Source organism: Schistocerca nitens, chromosome 9, assembly GCF_023898315.1.
Source record: "Schistocerca nitens isolate TAMUIC-IGC-003100 chromosome 9, iqSchNite1.1, whole genome shotgun sequence".
Lineage (NCBI taxonomy): Eukaryota > Metazoa > Arthropoda > Insecta > Orthoptera > Acrididae > Schistocerca > Schistocerca nitens.
The window spans coordinates 469,789,265-469,808,654 of record NC_064622.1 but is presented as its reverse complement, the minus strand read 5'-3'; the positions used below and the strand labels follow the sequence as shown (position 1 = coordinate 469,808,654).

The 19,390-nt window shown below is 48.6% G+C and overlaps 1 protein-coding gene across 1 annotated transcript in view; it reads left to right on the top strand.

Moving 5' to 3' along the window:
* The window catches only part of LOC126203701 (popeye domain-containing protein 3-like), a 282,280-nt gene that overhangs the window by 187,701 nt on the left and 75,189 nt on the right, over window positions 1-19,390 (top strand). Inside the window, exon 5 of the mRNA XM_049938071.1 lies at window positions 6,865-6,996. Coding sequence (XP_049794028.1) covers window positions 6,865-6,996 — 132 coding nt within the window. The remainder of the gene's footprint in view (window positions 1-6,864; window positions 6,997-19,390) is intronic.

Here is a 19,390-nt window from a genome sequence, read left to right as displayed (position 1 = left end):
CAAAAACACAACACGTAGAACATCATCCAAGGATTAAAGGATTAAAAACAGTCTTGATCACGACTTCTTATTTTTGTTGGAGTGACCGGTTTCGATTCTATTTGAGAACCATCATCATACTCCAGAACGTTGGGTGGACTCCGTGGTGCAAGTTGTCCCGACCCTCGACGCTGGAATAACTGCTCAATGTTTTCAAAAATTTTACAATCCATGGAACCTGTAAGTATAATTTAAAATCATAGAAAAACTAACCACTGTTTATAACCTATATATACATGGTCCCAAAACGCAAACTAAATAATAAAAATATGCACATATTGCAGGTCACTGAGGGTGCATTGAAAAGAGAAAGGGGGGGGGGCATGGCACGAAAACTGTGTTTCATTCAATTGTAGTTAGACCGTTTAAAATTATCAACATACTGTAATAAGTCATTAATATTGCGAGATCACAGGTTAATGTAAGTGCAAGATAAGCTATTGCCAATGTGAAATGTTGATACATTAACAAGCCGTGTCACCGCCAGAATGTTGAGTGCAAGCAAACGTGGATGCATATGCCGGATGGTACATTATGGGATGCAGGTCCGTGCCAATTGCACTTGGTCGGTCAACACAGCGATGGTTAAGGCTGTTTGTAGATGACACTGGAATTGTCGTCTGACGAGACCCCATATGTGCTCGACTGATGATTGAGCAGGCGAAGGCATCATGTTGACACTCTGTAGAGCATGTTGGATTATAACAGCGGTATGTGGACGAGCGTTATCCTGTTGGAAAACACGTCCTGGAATACTGTTCATGAATGGCAGCACAACCGGTGGTATCGCCAGACTGACGTACAAATTTGCAGTCAGGGTGCGAGGGTCAACCAGGAGAGTGCTTCTGCTGTCATACGAAAACGCATCACAGACAATGAGTCCAGATGTAGAGCCAGCATTTATACCACGCAGACAGGTTGGTTGCAGGCCTTCAAACGGATTCCTTCTGACCTAGACTTGGCCATCACTGGCTCCGATGCGTAACCAGCTTTCGTCAGAAGACATAACAGACCTCCGTTCTTCCGTCCAGAGAGCTGTTGCTTGACACCCCTGAAGTCGGAATCGGTGGTAGTTTGGGGTGAGTGAAATGCATGCTGCGGGGCCTCTGGGTCGGAGCTGGCCATCAAGTAACCGATTCGTAACAGTTCTTTGTCTCACTGTGATGCTACGTGGTGCTCAAATTGGTGCTGCAGATGCGCCAGGGCCGTACACCGAATGCGATGGTCTACCCTCTCGACACTGCCACATGGCCATCCGAGTCCAGTCTTCTTGTGACCGTACATTCTCGTGACCACTGCTGCCAGCAATGACGTAGGATAAACTTCGTGGGATTGAGGTGACACCAGGCCTGTGGCATTCTTCCTTTCGCCGCTCCCGAAAGGACTCGACCACACCGTGTCGTTTCCGCATTGGCCATACCAGGCTGACCCATGGTTTTCTTTTGCGTGATGAGCCACCCCCACTTTGTGGTTGTGGAGCCTTCCAGTCAGAGCCCACATTTTGGTTGAATGCCTCCTTCTTTTGGCTCTGCGTGCTAAGTACAGACTTCCCCACACTTTACCTTTGATGTTGGCTGACGATTCCCGGATGGTCGCCCTGGTTCTCGTTTTCCTCCGGGAAAGTGGTTTTTATTCTCAGTTTCAAGGTTTTTAATCTCTCGCTGGTGTTGGGGCAGGGCGACGAGTGTTGGGGTATCTCCCACTGTAAGCCGCGTTTGGAGATTCCCGACTCCCCTCCCTGACCAAGATCCTCTTTTCTTCCCCTTTTACTCTGTTTTTATCATTTTTTTAGGGTTGGTTAGTCTCCTTTTCCCATACGTACTTCTACATTCTAGCGGTTGCACCTTTTAAGTCGCAGGTGGTCTTGCTTCTGCTGCTTCAGAAGTGGGATATTTCCTGCCTCTAGCATAGCGTTGGGTTCGCTCTCCTGCTGACTTACCTCATTTTGTTTTTACCATTGACAACATGACTGCCCTTCTACATTTTTAGGCCTTTTCCCTTTTATTGTTCTGACTTTTCTGAGATGTCACATGATCGGAATGGACCACATTTGAAACAAGGGACTGATGACCTTGCTGTTTGGTCCCTTACACCCCAACCAACCAACCATCCAATCACATAGAATGGCTACACCCCTATTAAGTTTTTCTGCAGTATCGCGGAAGAAACATCCAGCTTACCGTAGCCCTATTACACGGTCTCTTTCAAACGCAATGAGGTGTTGATAATGGTCTCTTTGTTCACCTACAGGCGTTCTTAACCAACATCAACTCACCACGTCCAATCTCAAAAGCAACTGAGGCTCACAATCTTTACAGCGTGTATTTGAAAGAAACCTGATTTGCATCGTCATGGTGGAGGTACTAGCGCCGCTCTTATACGACTGGCAAGAAATTTAAATAGACATCGTCCTTCAGGTGTAGGAACACACCTATCAGCTTTCATTTATGTCACACAATTCTTTCTTAGTGTCCCCTTTATGTGTGCTGAAGTCTTTTTCTCAAAATACAAAAATGATTCCGGTACAGTAAGGTTCTTTTCAAAATGCGAAAAGCTGTTCCGAGGTACAACATGGTCATGTACACAGGAACAAATATTCAAATTTAAAACAGTTGCAGTCGAGAAACTCTTGCCCATACTGTATTTTTTCTACTACAAACCAAAGTCAGTAAGTGAAATCAAACTAAGACGAATTGTTCTCAAAAATCAGTTACAAGTTAACATTTTTAAACAGAAGCTATTGACAATTAATAAAACTTTTCATTTTAAAGACAAAAAACGTTAAGACATTGTAGAAACACAGTTCATTTGCAAATATCACAATGGTAGAAAAGACCTTTCGTTTCACGGTACAAGATGGTGCACGAATGGCAAAATATGGTTTAGCCATCCACAAGTTATGTAACTAATTTTAAAAATAAACAGAATTTTAGTCACAATAAAGCTCTGTTACTGGAGAAGCAACAGTTTCCTTCAAACAGGTTTTATGTATTGAACGGCACTTAAATATGCAGAGCTCTTAGTATTTACAAACGCTGCACAAAACACAACCTCATGTCTCACAACACAAAAAACAGTATAAAACGCCAGAAACTGCTTATGGCGGTCTGTATTGCGCCTTGCTGTATGGGATTCTAAAACCGCTCACCCGACTGAGGCACCAAGCAGGAAACACCACGTGTCCCTAGGTGCACTATCCTGCAGATCCAACATTCTCTCCTCCTTTTTAAGAGATGAGATGATTGGCAACAGGCCCCAATTTACGCGCTACGTTTATAATAAAGAAGGAAGAAAGCGATCACAAGGTGTGGGAATAAGTTCAGCTCAGTCAGCGAATATATTGAGAAGTTGCTCAGTAACTGTAAAATCATTTCCAATTCATATTCAAACAAGTACGTTTCCTTTCTGTTTGCAGACATAGGGCCATTTTCTTTGTCGAGAGCTTCACATCGCTCCCCCGGCAGTGGCCCACTCATCCCCTGAAGACTTCACGACGCGAAGTGCTGCCCACCACAAGGATCCCCTGCCCCCTGCCCCCTGCCCACCGTCCTGATAGGCAGGTGGGACGTTCCGCTGTGCAAATGGACGGTCGTGCCCCCGTGACCTGTGGGCAACTGGTGGGCAGTCACCACCGCTGCCGGCGTGCTACCGAGATCCTACGCCCTTGCAATCGCTCATCAGGCGCGGCCTCTCATTCTCTCTCTCTCTCACACACACACACACGTCACCAGTGTTTGCATCTCAAATGCTGCTTTTTGTGTGGACAGTGGCTATTTGGGCAAACGTACGGTTGAAATCGGTAGTTATTCACGACGTAAGTCCTACAAAACCAGAAAAAAGAAAGGCATCACGAAGGAATCATCCGAATGGGACGGAAATCGGTAGTTGTGATGTACGAGGGCAGTTCAATAAATAATGCAACACATTTTTTTTCTGAAACAGGGGTTGTTTTATTCAGCATTGAAATACACCAGGTTATTCCCCAATCTTTTAGCTACACAACACTATTTTTCAACGTAATCTCCATTCAATGCTACGGCCTTACGCCACCTTGAAATGAGGGCCTGTATGCCTGCACGGTACCATTCCACTGGTCGATGTCGGAGCCAACGTCCTACTGCATCAATAACTTCTTCATCATGCGCGTAGTGCGTCCCACGGATTGCGTCCTTCATTGGGCCAAACATATGGAAATCCGACGGTGCGAGGTCGGGGCTCTAGGGTGCATGAGGAAGAACAGTCCACTGAAGTTTTGTGAGCTCCTCTCGGGTGCGAAGACTTGTGTGAGGTCTTGCGTTGTCATGAAGAAGGAGAAGTTCGTTCAGATTTTTGTGCCTACGAACACGCTGAAGTCGTTTCTTCAATTTCTGAAGAGTAGCACAATACACTTCAGAGTTGATCGTTTGACCATGGGGAAGGACATCGAACAGTATAACCCCTTCAGCGTCCCAGAAGACTGTAACCATGACTTTACCAGCTGAGGGTATGGCTTTAAACTTTTTCTTGGTAGGGGAGTGGGTGTGGCGCCACTCCATTGATTGCCGTTTTGTTTCAGGTTCGAAGTGATGAACCCATGTTTCATCGCCTGTAACAATCTTTGACAAGAAATTGTCACCCTCAGCCACATGACGAGCAAGCAATTCCGCACAGATGGTTCTCCTTTGCTCTTTATGGTGTTCGGTTAGACAACGAGGGACCCAGCGGGAACAAACCTTTGAATATCCCAACTGGTGAACAATTGTGACAGCACTACCAACAGAGATGTCAAGTTGAGCACTGAGTTGTTTGATGGTGATCCGTCGATCATCTCGAACGAGTGTGTTCGCACGCTCCGCCATTGCAGGAGTCACAGCTGTGCACGGCCGGCCTGCACGCGGGAGATCAGTCTTGCTTGTCCTTGCGGCGATGATGACACACGCTTTGCCCAACGACTCACCGTGCTTTTGTCCACTGCCAGATCACCGTAGACATTCTGCAAGCGCCTATGAATATCTGAGATGCCCTGGTTTTCCACCAAAAGAAACTCGATCACTGCCCGTTGTTTGCAACGCACATCCGTTACAGACGCCATTTTAACAGCTCCGTACAGCGCTGCCACCTGTCGGAAGTCAATGAAACTATACGAGACGAAGCGGGAATGTTTGAAAATATTCCACAAGAAATTTACGGTTTTTTCAACCAAAATTGGCCGAGAAAAAAAATGTGTTGCATTACTTATTGAACTGCCCTCGTACATGTATAGACAAACAAATGACTACAATTTCAGAAAAATTGGATGATTTATCGAAGAGAAAGAGCTTCACAAACGAAGCATTAGGCAAGTTAGTAACGTGTTGGTCCACCTCTGGCACTTATTAAAGCAGTTATTCGGCTTGGCATTCATTGACAGAGTTGTTGGACATCGTGCCGAATGCAGTCCAACTGCCGCGTTAGAACGACAAAATCGAGAGCTGGTTGGACGGTCCTGCCCATAATACTCCAAACGTTCTCAACTGGGGAGATGTCGGACGACTTTGCTCGCCAAGACAGGATTTGGGAAGCACGAACATAAGCAGCTGAACCTCACGCCGTGAGCGGGAGGGAGTTATCTTGCTAAAGTGTAGGCCTAGGACGGACTGCCGTGAAGTTCAAAAACAACGGGGCGGCCAGAGCTGGAGCAGCGCGTTGCTGACTTGCTCAATTTGTGAAGTTCTTTCTCTTGACTAAATCATCCGATTTCTCAGAAATTGTAATCATTTGTTTGTCTGTACATGTACAAACCGATTTCCGTCGCGTTCTAAGAATTCCTTTGTGGTTCTAGTACAACAGCTGCCTACTTGCCAGTGCCCGACTGACCATGTACAGAACTTGGGCCGTGGTCCATTGATCGTGACCGGGCCAAATATCTCACGAAATAAGCGTCAAACGAAAAAAACTACACGCTGTAACAGCATGCGTTCTCAGAAATGATAAGTTCACGAAGGTACATGTATCACATTGGAACAACCGAAATAAAATGTTCAAACGAACCTACGTTCTGTATTTTAATTTAAAAAAACCTACCTGTTACCAAATGTTCGTCTAAAATTGTGAGCCATATGTTTGTGACTATTACAGCGCCATCTATCAGAAAGCGAAAAAAGTGGTCCAACTAAAACATTCATATTTCTTTACGTACTACACGAATATGTAATAAAAAATAAGGGTTCCTATTTTAAAAAACGCAGTTGATATCCGTTTGAACTATGGCAGCGCCATCTAGCGGGTCAACCATAGCGCCTTCTGGTTTCCCCCTTCAACCTACACAAGTTTCGTCTTTGTAGTTTTTTCGTTTGATGCTTATTTCGTGAGATATTTGGCCCGGTCACTATCAATGGACCACCCTGTATATGCAACCTCTTCAAGATAAAATCCAGAAAGAAAATTTTTTGATTGATATAAAAAAGGTTTAATTTTGTGGCATAAGTGCAATTTAGTTTTGTAGCATTTCCCTGAACATGCGAAGTAGCTTATAAGAGTTTAACATCCATAAAAATAAAAATGATTTTTACGAGCCGATGTACAATATGATTTTGACTTCCGTCCCACCTTGCTGACAGCTGAGGGAATTTCGTATAGGCCACCGTATCAGCACCAGATTCCAAATGTAAATATGTAAATTTTGCATGCAGTTGCGAGTGCAGTGTGCAAAAAAATGCAGGGAAAGCGAGGACTAATAAACTGCTGCTATAGCCTACAAAGGCGGCGGTGACTACCTGAGGCGAGTCCCCAAGGCCAGTGTAAAACTGTCTCGTTACTCGTTACTCGAACCACGTGTCCGAGTAGCTCGGGTGGTCGCTGTTGCAGGTGTCGCGACTCCAGTTCAAGAAGATGGTGAGCGCAGAGTTCGCCCAGATCATGTCGCTGCACGCCGGCGAGGCGTACGCCATGCAGAACATCACGCGGACCGACCGGCTGGGACTGCTGCTCTCTGGAAAGGTGAGGCGTCGCCTGCACCACTTAGGTCACGATCTACCAGTCGTGGGTGTAGACCAGCTGGAGCTGCTGCTGTCCGGAAAGGTGAAGCCTATCTCAGAACATCAAGCATGTAGACCAACTGAAACCACTGCTGTGTGCCACGGTAAGGCATCAGTTACCTCTCATCTTAGGTCTGTAAGTTACGCTGGAACACAATGTGCGTATAGATCAACTGAGATGCTGTCGCACAGAAAGGTGAGGCATCTGTTTCCCTATACTTCAGGTCCCCAACTCACGGTGCGGTTGTTGTTGTTTTCTTCAGTCCGAACACTGGCTTGAAGTAGGTCTCCATTCTACTCTATTTTCTGCAAGCCTCTTCATCTCCGAATAACTACCGCAGCCTACATCCTCCTGATTTTCCTTACTGTATTTATCTCTTGGTCTGCCTCTACGATTTTTCCTCCACACTTCCCTCCACTATTAAGCTGGTGATCCCTTGATGTCTCAGTGTGTCCTATCAGTCCAGATGTGCCACAAATTTCTTTTCTCCCCAATCCTGTTCACTTTCTCCTCATTAATTACAAGTTATAGACATCTAATCTTCAGCATTTTTCTTCTGTAGCACCATGTACCGACAGTTTATATTCTCTTCTTGTCTAAACTGCTTATCGTCCATGTTTCGCTTTCATAAACGGCTACACTCTGTACAATTACTGGCCGGCCGGTGTGGCCGAGCGGATCCAGGCGCTACAGTCCGGAACCGCGCGACTTCTACGATCGCAGGTTCGAATCCTGCCTCGGGCATGGATGTGTGTGATGTACTTAGGTTAGTTAGGTTTAAGTAGTTCTAAGTTCTTGGGGACTCATGACCTCAGATGTAAAGTCCCATAGTGCTCAGAGACATTTTTTTGTACAATTCCTTTCAGAAAAAAGTTCCTAACACTTGAATCTATATTCGATGTTAGCAAATTTCTCTTCTCCAGAAACGTTTTTCGTGTCGTTGTCAGTCTACATTTCATATCATCTAGTTCGGCCATCATTAGTTAGTTTACTGTCCGATTAGCAGAACTCATCTACCGTGTTCTGTCTCGTTTCCTAATCCAGTTCCCTCAGCATCATCCGATTTAATTCCTCTATGTGCCAGTATTCTTGATTTGCTTCGTTGATTTTCATCTTATCTCCTCTTTTCAACACTTACAAGTGCTTTTCTGTCCCTGACAGACCTACAATATTATCGGGAAATCTCAAAGGTTTTATTTCTTCGCCCTGGACTTTTATTCCTACTCCAGACTTTTCTCTGCTCTCCCTTGCTGCTTCATCAACGTATAGATTGAATAACATTAGGGATAGGCTATAGCCCTGTCTCACTCCATTCTCAACCACTGCTTCCCTTTCATGTCCCTTTACTCTTATGACTGCACTGTCCTTTCTGTAGTTGTGAATAGCCTTTCGCTCCCTGTATTTTACCTCTGATTCCTTCAGAACTTCGAAGGAAGTATTGAAATGCCTGGGCTAGCAGGACAGAATGGATTAGTTCGTGGAAAGGGGCCAAAATGAGTTCCTGTCAGTTGCACTCAACACAAAAACTTTATTTATCAACACACAATATTACAACAAGGATGCAAATCACTCAAAACTTTAATCGACCTCCTTTGATTAACTTTAGATCGGCTGAAGGCCACATTCAAAATCCAAAACACAAGGCTTAAGCAAATTGAAATACAAGGTTCTTCTGGGGGTTTCACTCAAGAATTTTTCTAAATGTTCAATCTAATCGGCTAAAGGCCTTATCAATTTAATTTTAATGGAACTAGGCTGGAGGTCGCATATTAAGCAATAAGAGGAGTTTCGATCAAAAGGCAGAAGGCCTTATCTTAAAACATTTCATGCAAATTGGCCTGAAGGCCCCATTAAAAGCATAACAATCTTATACCTTAAGAGCAAGAGAAGAGGATTAATTTAAGAGATATTAAAACTCGGCTGAATGCCGCTCACCAACAAATAATTTAACGGCTTGGGCCCTAGAAGAAGAGTTTGAATTTTAAAGGGCAGAAGGCCGTATTTTAAAACATTTCATACAAAATAAATAATAACAATCTCATGCCTTAAGGGAAAGACAAGGACATTAATTTAAGAGATATTAATACTCGGCTGAGGGCCACATATTAAACAAATATATTTAACGGCTTAAGGCCTAGAAACAGTTTCAATCTAAAAGGCAGAAGGCCTTGTCTTTAAATCCCTCCAGTAAAATTTGGCTGAAGGCCCCATATAAAAATATAACAATCTCATGCCTTAAGGGCAAGACAAGAATATTAATTTAACAGAAATTGATACTCGGCTGGAAGCCACACATCAACCAAATAACTAAAATCCAAACAGGGAAATTACTACATAACACACATGGAACAGTGCTCAGAAGTTTCGAAGGGTCGGCCTGGGATTGTAACACTAACGCCCGTTTAGGTGAGACAGGTAGCCTGTCCAACGACTTCTCAATCTGTAGGCAGCCCAACCGACATACAGCCGAGCGATCAATCAACCAAATTAGTTTGGCTCCACGCAACCAGCAAAACGACCACAAGATTTCAATACACGACATACAGAATGTTGGCGACCACAACGACCAAAAACGCCTCAGCTGGACAGAAAGAACACGACAAGGAAAATACACTGCCTAAAATTACGTCAACGACCAGGGCAGGTAACTGGAACTTCAACGGCCACAAGGCAGAAGATACCGCTGGTCAACTTCGATAACAGGGAATAAATTAAGTTAAGTTAAATTTCACAGGAAGACGGTTGGGATCTTAGCCGACTTAAATACACACACGTTGTTGCTCGTGAGAATGTCCCAAAGCCGACAACCAGCATCCAATGGAGAAATGTAAACAGTTGAGGATCGCTAGTAAGTGAGGACTCAACTTTCATGTCCAAGGTCGGTGGGTGACGAACTTCGTAGCACACGCAAGCAGCGCTTCACACTCCAACCGTGCGCCTACGCCACCAGTGGCTCGAGCCCGACTCCGCGTGCCAGGGGCTTGCTTGCTGCCCTACGCCAGCCGACCGACTGGACTGCTGGTCCGTCGCGACTGCACTGCTGGTGCGTCTCCCACTGAGTACACTGCTGCTGCTGCTGCTGGAAAACACTGGCGACATCTGCCAGGTGTGGGGGCAGTGTAAACAGCGTAGCTGCTGTTCCTGCTTGGACCTCAGGGTTGAACTGAGTGGCCCCAGGGAGGGTCTCTGACCGTGGAGACGCTCCATGTAGCGTCATCGACACCGCGGGAGTTTGGCTATTCCCGCAGGAGGTCGGGCCAACGTGTTGTCGGCCTGTGGTGGACCTGGCGGCCCAGCACACGAATCAGGCGACTGCCAGATTGTTCTGCAGTGTTGGCGATGTGCCGGAAGCAATCCCGCACTAGGGGGACGCCTGCTTCCTCGTGAAGCAGCCTCGTTGGGTAGCGAGGCGGCTTGTGGAGGGCAAGGCGCAGCGCCCTGCTTTGGACGCCCTTTCGAAACTTCTGAGCACTGTTCCTTGTGTGTTATGTAGTAATTTCCCTGTTTGGATTTTAGTTATTTGGTTGATGTGTGGCTTCCAGCCCAGTATGAATTTCTCTTAAATTAATGTCCTTGTCTTGCCCTTAAGGCATGAGATTGTTATTCTGTATTTTGTATGAAATGTGCGTGGCGGCAGCGTTGCCCCACACCACGGCAGCGTAGTCTAGCATCGGCCGAACCAGGGCCAGGTACAGAGTGAGGCCGTGGCGTGGAGCGGGTGTGGGGGAAGGCTTGAGCGGTGGGTTCAGCGCACGAAGGCGCCCCGCCCCACTGCTGGCCCCCTGACGTCACGGACGTGAGGCAGCCACGTCAGGTGCCGATCGAGCGTCACCCCGAGGTATTTGCCGGTCCGCAACCGTGGGATGGGGCCACCCATGATCGTGACCGGCTGTAGGTCCGGAGGCGGCCTCTTTCTGCTGAAGACGATGGCCTGGCTATTCGCAGCGTTAAATTTTAAACGCCATTTATTGGACCAGGCAACCAGGACGTCACATCCGAGCTGGAAGCGACGCCGCATCTCGGCCGCGTTCATGCTACGGGTGAAGAACGCCGTGTCGTCAGCATAAAGTGCTAACTCCACGCGTGCCACCCGCGGAGCGTCGGCTGTGTAGAGGGAGTACGGCAGGGGGCGGAGAACCGACCCCCGCGGCACTCCCGCGCGAATCTGCCGGTCGGTGGAGATGCCTCCATGTGCTCGGACGTGGAATGTTCGTCCTGAGAGATAGGAGCGCAGCAGGACCACGTGTGACGTCGGTACCCCGTGTACAAAAAGTTTATACACGAGGCCGTCATGCCACACGCAGTCGAAGGCCTCGGAGACGTCGAGAAGCACCGCCCCTAGGTACTCCCGCGTCTCCAGCGCTCGCACCGCCTGCTCCACTACGCGCAACAGCTGCTGGCTGGTCGAACGGCCGGTCCGGAACCCGAACTGCTCCTCAGGGATGAGCTGTTGGTCCGCGACGTGGCGTAGCAGCCGCCCCACGTACAGCCCCTCAAAAACTTTTGAAAGGGTCGGGAGCAAGCTGATCGGCGGGGGTCCTTCCCACTCTTAGGAATGGCAACCACTTCCGCGTGTTTCCACGCGGAACGGAAGGTCCCAGAGCGGAATATGCTGTTGAAGATGTCCACCAGAGTCTGGTGTACCTTCGGCGGCAGCATCCTCAACAGGCAGTTGGTGACTCCGTGCGAGCCACCCGCCTTCTTGGGATCGAGGCGACGGAGCTGGCAATCGACTTCCTCCACCGATATCTCTTCGATCTCGTCGTCGTCAGCCCGCGTAGCGAGGAAACCCGGCAGGCGGTCCTCCACTAGGCGGACGTGGTCGACACCAACCAGGCCCTCTGCGGGTTGAAAATTGGCCAGAAACGTGTCGGCGAGGACGCTGGCCTTCGCGGAGGGCTCGCAGACAACGTTTGCACCCACTTGGAGAGGCGGAACGCGCTGGTGTCGACGAAGGAAGCGCTTGGCGGTAAGCCACGCGCTGCCGTCCGTCGTCGTTAGGGTGGCCACAAGGCCCGCCCAGTCCCGGTTTCGGTGCTCGTCGACGGCGGACCGAATCTCGCGCCGCGCCCTGTTGAGGCGGCGTTTCGTCTCCGGCAGCCGCGTGAGCTGCCACTCCCGAAAGAGGCACCGAGCGAGGTGGCGCAGTGGTTAGCACACTGGACTCGCATTCGGGAGGACGACGGTTCAATCCCGTCTCCGGCCATCCTGATTTAGGTTTTCCGTGATTTCCCTAAATCGTTTCAGGCAAATGCCGGGATGGTTCCTTTGAAAGGGCACGGCCGATTTCCTTCACAATCCTTCCCTAACCCGAGCTTGCGCTCCGTCTCTAATGACCTCGTTGTCGACGGGACGTTAAACACCACTAACCTAACCTAACCGAAAGAGGCGATTCCTGTGGGTGATCGCTTCCAGGATGTGCGGCGGGAGTTGGCGCGACATCTCTCGCGGCCGTCCTGGCCGCCAGGGAGTGGCCACCTCCGCGGCCGCGAGTGTGTGGCTCGTGAGAAAGGCCGACGCCCCGTCGGCTCCTTCCACATCCGGATCAGGCGCTCCCTCGAGGCAGTCTAAGACCTCTGCCCGCAAGCGGGCCTCATAGATGCCGCGGAAGTTGCGGCGGGCAGCCCACGAGGACGCGCCGATGACGTCCGTGTCGAAGACTACCGGGAAGTGGTCAGACGACAGGGCGCATCTGACGGTGGCAGATGTGAAGTGCCAGACACCTTTCAATACAGCGATGTCGAGCACGTCGTGCTGGCCTCGGTGGGTAAAGGCAGTGTGGTCGTAAGGCCCCAGCACGACATACCGTTGCGTGGCGTGAAGGAGACGGCGGCCGCTGGTGTTGATGACGCGGGAGTTCCATTGCGTGTGTTTGGCGTTAAGGTCGCCCGCAATGAAAGTCTTCCCGCGCAACGCCAGTAGAGCATCGAAGTCAGCCTCCTGGAGCAGTCCCCTCGGCGGCCGTAGTGGTAACAGCCACCCAAGTGGCTTCCACAGCGGCGATGGGCGGAAGCTGCACTTCGTGGTGTTTCAGGGACGCCTCGCTGTAAACGGCCGTCAACCTGTCGGTGTGGTAGCACCGATAGTTGGCCACCTTGACATGTATCCCAGGCTTCAGGAAGGTCTCGCATACGAGGCAAATATCGATTGCCTCGTCGCGCAAGAATTCCCCGAGTTCCCCTTGCTGTGGGAACAAGCGATTTGAGTTAAAAGCGCAGACGGTGAGGCCACGGATATGGTGATTATCCGTGGGGTGGGGTTGAGGAACAACGCCGACCTGGAGGGCCGCCGTGACCGCGGTGACGAGCACCGGGAGTTGCTCGAGCAGATGGCTCGACGACCGCAGAAGTGAGCGGAGCTCAGCTGCTTCTGATGCAGTGGGGCGGCTAACTGGGGCCACTTTGGAAGTGTCGACTGTCGTGGAGCGACAGTTTCCGGCCGCAACTGCGGCGCAGCGCGAGCTACTTGCCGCTGCCGCAGCAGAGTGTCGGTGGCAGTCTCTTGCGTAGCGGCCAGGGTGGGACGCCTCGCGCGCCGGCGACGCCTGCGCGGGCCGGCAACCCGCGCGTCAGGCGCGGCCGCTGGTGTAGCCGCCCTCTCGGGCGAAGCCGTGGACGGCGCAGTCGGCTGCTGTCTCTCTCTCTCTCTCTCCGACGGGTTGGTCAGAGCGCTGTGAGGGGGCAGGTAACCCGCCCTCGGTGGCGGCAGCGAAGCTGGTGGAAGAGGGCACCTTACGAGAAGGAGCACCCTTGCCTCGCTGCTGGTTCCGGCCCCTCTTGAAAGCCGAACAGCCTCTATAACAGGCAACATGCGGTCCGCCGCAGTTGCAGCAGGTCGGCTTGTCCTCGCGGGCAAGGCCGCAAGATTTTCTCTCGTGCTGCCCCGCGCACTTGACGCAGCGGGGAGCCATGGAGCAGTATCTGGAGACGTGGTCCAGCCGCTGGCAGGAGATACACTGAGCCCTTTTGCCTTTGGCCAGGAGTGGTTCGACCTCAACCTCGAAGCGGCCGACCCGTTGCACCTGGAAAATCTTCCGGTCTACGAAGACAACCTGGTACAGCGGCATGCGCTGTGAATACGGGGAGATTTCATCAAGCCCGTGGATCTGACGCCGAAGCCCATATACTCCAGTTCCTCACGGAGGTAGTACGCGCCAAACTTGAGGGGAAGGTGGAGGAATAACACCTTCAGAAGTTTGAGCGGCTCGGAGGGGTGGGTGTAGCAGTGGAGACCGTCCTTGCAGACGGCGTCCATCACCACCCAATACTCCTCGCGACCGAGACCTTGTAGAGGTCACGGCCGGTATTCTTGATCGTAGTGGACGTGGCCACCCTGTCAAGCTTCTGTTGCAAGTCCTTTTACACGCCGTCCCATTGGATGACGGTAGGCGGCGGGGGCGGCGGCTTCTTCTGGGGCGGCACCAGAGGCGCCTCGTCGACATTTGCCCCTGCAAACGTGTTAGTTCTCGGCAGCGGCTGCGGTGGTTGCAGTACGGCAGACCTGGCGGTGTGCCGTTCTCATCAGGCTGCCGGGAGACAGCATTCGACGCAAGAGCCCCCGCGAGCGAGCTTGTTCATAATAATGAACGCTCGGTCACAAGAGCGCCAGTCATCAGTGGGAGAGTAAACCTGGTCGTAGTCAGTGGTCGGAAGCTGGTTCGTCATAAGTGGGGGGCCGGACGGGACCGCCGACGGGATCAGGTCGTCGCCTGAGCTGGCCCCTCCGGACGGCGACCCGCCACACCCTTCGCATGAAAACACTCCTCTCGCAACGACATCTCGAACAGCTCTGTGTGCGTGCGGCGTGCGTGCGTGTGCCACTGACTACACGTCACACGGCGACCCGGAAATACTATCGGTCGCTCCAGAGATGGTACGACAGTGCGCTTATCGATATGCGCTGCTGCTGCCACTCACGAGCAAGTAAGGCATGAAGTCAGTGACGCCAGTAAATGGCATGAGGAAACGAGGCGGCGCTACCGTAACAGAAGATGACAGACAATTAGTGGGATGAACACGAGCCATGCGCAGCTCAAGTATTCCTGCTATAAACGTACGTTTGCTTTTCCTTAGCCTATATTCAGGTAAGTTGCGGGGTCAGTACTGCCTCGCATGTGTTCACAATTCTCCGGAATCCAGCCTACATTTTTCTTGAAATCTGACGGCATTTCGCCTATTTCATGTATGTTGCGCACCAGATGGAAGAGTTTTGTCATTGCTGGCTCTTCCAAGACTGTCAGCTGGTCTGACGGAATTTCGTCTACTCCAGGGGTCCTTTTTCGACTAAGGTCTTTCAGTGCTCTGTCAAATTCTTCTCGAAGTATCATATCTCTCATTTCATCTTGATCTACGTCCTCTTCAACTTCTATAATGTTGCCGTCAAGTACCTCTCCTTCATACAGACTCTCTATATACTCTTTTGCAGGATCCCGTATGTAGGTGTTACATTTGACAGGATTGGCAAATTGTTTAGGAAAGGGGGGTTATAACCGCCTTCTACTCCCTGCATAAAGTCGGGCGTCTATTGAAGCGCCACGAAACCAGAGAAGACAATCGCTACGCACAATCTGGCGTCTATCGCATCCACCGTAGTGAGTGTCCTTCCGCATACATAGGTTAAACTGGCCGCTCTTTTAACATACGGTTCAGAGAGCATCAGGATCATAGCAATTCCAAATCCGCTCTCACTAACCACTTGAAGGATCATAACCATTCCATTTCAAATATAAACACAAATTGCAGCATTCTACATATTCAACGTAAGGGCCAGGTTTTAAACATTTTACAGGAAATAGAAATTATACGCAGCATTTGCCGTGATCCGTCTGGCACTTAGATCGAGCAAACTGCGCTTGAGCACGCAATCCTACTGAATAACTTTTCTTTTCTGAAGCAGCGTCGAGACTCTTTTGCTTCTCTTTCCGGTCCCTGATTACATGTATACTTCTTAATTGGATCAATGTTTTTTTTTGCCATTATGTAGCCTTCAATAGGCTTAACGAATGTAGGGAATATGCCTATTTTCTATAGTGAGGTCCGCAAGATCCACCGAGTTCATTTTACATAGCTGTAAAATTGTCATCTCGTAATAAAAGTTTGCATGTTTTTCATTTTATCCTATGACTATGGCGCATTATAGTGCTGTGGCATTATCTGTGCCCTCACTAATTAAAAATGTACCTGTCTTTCATGATGTCAAATACGTCTCAGGACTTATGTAATCCTCGATTAGTTATCGACTATTGGTTAGCAGGTTTCAAATTGACCCCACTTTTAATGTGTTCTTTTAGTGTTATTGCCGCTAGCTATTAATTGGCATATTACTTTCTGACATATACTTATACTACAGATTACTTTTTCTGTTGGTCAGTAACGAGAGCTTGTAAATAGGAGTGGTACATGTGTATGTTCTTTTTACTGATGACTGTGGGGCGTTGTTCAACGTTACCACTTATATATATCTCCACTAATTTTAAAACTTGTTTGCCACTCATGTAAAAGGAAAGTTTCATTGCGCTTTACGGTTTATATAATAATTTTATATCGCTGCTTTTAGTCAGTTTTACCACAGTTCCGTAGAGACCTGTTTAATACGCTCCTTTATTACGCATAATGCACTTTCAACTTATTTCGCGTACTTATTATGTAATTTTTTGTTTTTTCTTCATTTTAAATGTAAACCACTAATTCAAATTGTGAACGGCCGGGATAGTGGCCCCCGCGTTCTTCTCTGCGTCAATAGATGGCAGCTCTTTTACCGCTCTGGTTTGTCTATTTGCTTCCTCGTTCGCATCCGCTACTCCCTGTTCTGCGCTCATAGGCAGCACACCGCGCCCAGTACACGTCCACCGCGGCGGTCGGGTGTCTCAGCACCGAGTGTAAGTGTCCTGGTGTTACCTGTATATTTCCCTACCCAGGCAGTCGTCCGTAGTACTGTCTGGTGTCACTTTCGCATTGGCATAGGCTTCACAGCACCTAGCCCGACCGGCGGTTTTGAAACGTTTTTAAAACTTTTTTAGAAACATTTTTTTCTTTTTTATTTCTGTTGTGGCGTGTGAAAATTATCTCCTGTCTCTTGATATTTCCAGTACGACACCTGAAGTTGGGTTTATGACAGTCCGAAACCAGTCGTGGGATAATAAAAGAAATTGACAACTGAAGCGGTATTTTCAACCACTAGTATAATGTTCATTTTTTTGTTCTAACAGGATTGTTTGTCTTAGATTTGTCCTGTAGCCATTCCTAGTTGACCGTTTTGGACTTCCTGCCAATCTCATTTTTAGATGGAATGGAAATGAGCGTTTGGCGACATTGGCCGGGAGGCCCCTTACGGGGCAGGTCCGGCCGCCTTGGTGCAGGTCTTACTACATTCGACGCCACGTTGGGCGACCTGCGCGCCGGATGGGGATGAAATGATGATGAAGACAACACAACACCCTGAGCGGAGAAAATCCCCGACCCAGCCGGGAATCGAACCCGGGCCCTTAGGACGGCAATCCGTCACGCTGACCATTCAGCTATCAGGCGAACATTTTTAGATTGTATTCGTTTCGCCTTCTTTATTTACTGCATTTTTATATTTTCTCCTTTTATCAGTTGAATTCAGTACCTTTTGTGCTAGCCAAGGATTTCTACGAGGCCTTGTATTTTTGCCTATTTGATCCTCTGCTGCCTTCATGGTGCAGAACATCATGTACATAGCGGAACTGGAAGTGCTGATGTTCAAAATCATTTGTTCGCAATTAAATATTTCTCCATGACGTTTTTATGGTCGTCGAAAGAACCAATTTCTATCACCCACCGTGAGTAAACCTGATGGCAGTTGGCGAAAGACTGAGCACAGCACAGCCATAACTACTGGGAACTCAACCGTTGGACGATACAATGGTGGAACACAGAATAATAACATCTTAGCTCTGAAATGACAGGCCAACTTGCGAATAATCGGATGGTGATTACCTATGCCCGAGGGTAGTAATAAGGCCGAGGCTGCACGTACCGTCGCTTGGTTCGCCACGCTGAGAGGGCCGCAGAGCAAGGTCTGTGTACCGTGCGTATCACAGTTGGTAGCGAAACTGCCATGTGTGAAAGTGTACTAGGGAAGAGGGGGAGGGGGCGGGTGGCAATTGGTAAGTCACTTGTTTGGAAAAATGTTCCCGAATCAGTCCTGCAGATGCCCAGGAGTAACTCAGACTGGCAGTGCTGAAAATAAAGAAGAAGCAAGCAATTGGGCTGCATGAAGTTGTGGCAGTGCTGTATTAGACAATAAACCGAATTGTTCCATATCTGACTATGTTTTAAACGATATCTTCTGGAGGGACAGGTGCCTGGAATTTGAAAGATCTCGGATATCATTATACAAAGAAAGGGCTAAGATAAATACTCGACGCAGCTGTAATCTCACGGGTCGATTTGTTTGCCAACACCTACCCAAAATACAGGAAAAGCTCCAGTGCAGAAGGAACCAGAGAGCGCTAGCTGGCACGAGTTCCCTGAGTGTTTCAGAAAGAGGAAATTCCCCAGGGATGCAGTGTATCACTGCACAATGGTAGCACCTCACACGGAAGTACGTCATACGCATAATGATCGATATAGCTTGGGCATTCATTAATTTATGTTGACCTGCCTTGTTCAGAACATAGAAATAGATGAAATGAAATGATGGTTCGGCATCGATGGTTGGGAGACCCTATTTTGGAAAGTTCGGCCGCCGAGTAGCAAAGGCTTTTAAATTCACATCACATTGGGTTAAGAAGTGACGATTATGACAACACAGTACCCAGTCCCTGGGTGGAGAAAATCTCCAAACTGGCCAGGAATCGAACCCGGACCTACTGCATTGCAGTCAGGAGTGCTAACCAGTCAGGTAAGGGGGCAGACACAGAAGAAGATGGTCCATCCGAAGTAATTCTGCGTTAATCTCCACGTTTATTGCACAGACAGAAGATTGAAAGTAGAATGTCCCAGGAAGATAATAGTCAAAAACATGAGCAAAGGCGACCAGCAGAGCTTTTTTGTAGTCCAGAATTTTGGAATGTTTGATGGAGCCACTAGTGAATCAGTGATTACGATGTCACGTACACCATATGATGCACCATCTACGCAATTACCAACATTAGGAGAAAAATACAAAAAAACCGTAAGAAATCCCAAAATGGTGTGCAGAGAATAAATTAGCGATACTAGAAAACAAAGAAGTGGAGCTCCACAATCAAAATAAATGATCAACCAGAATAAATGAATAAACATCAATAAGAAGCAGAAATAACCTGCAAATATGCAAATCATTAGAGAGAGAAATATTAAAAATCCTCAAACAAACAGGAAAAATTGGGGAAAGTAGCTTTCGGTGGCCT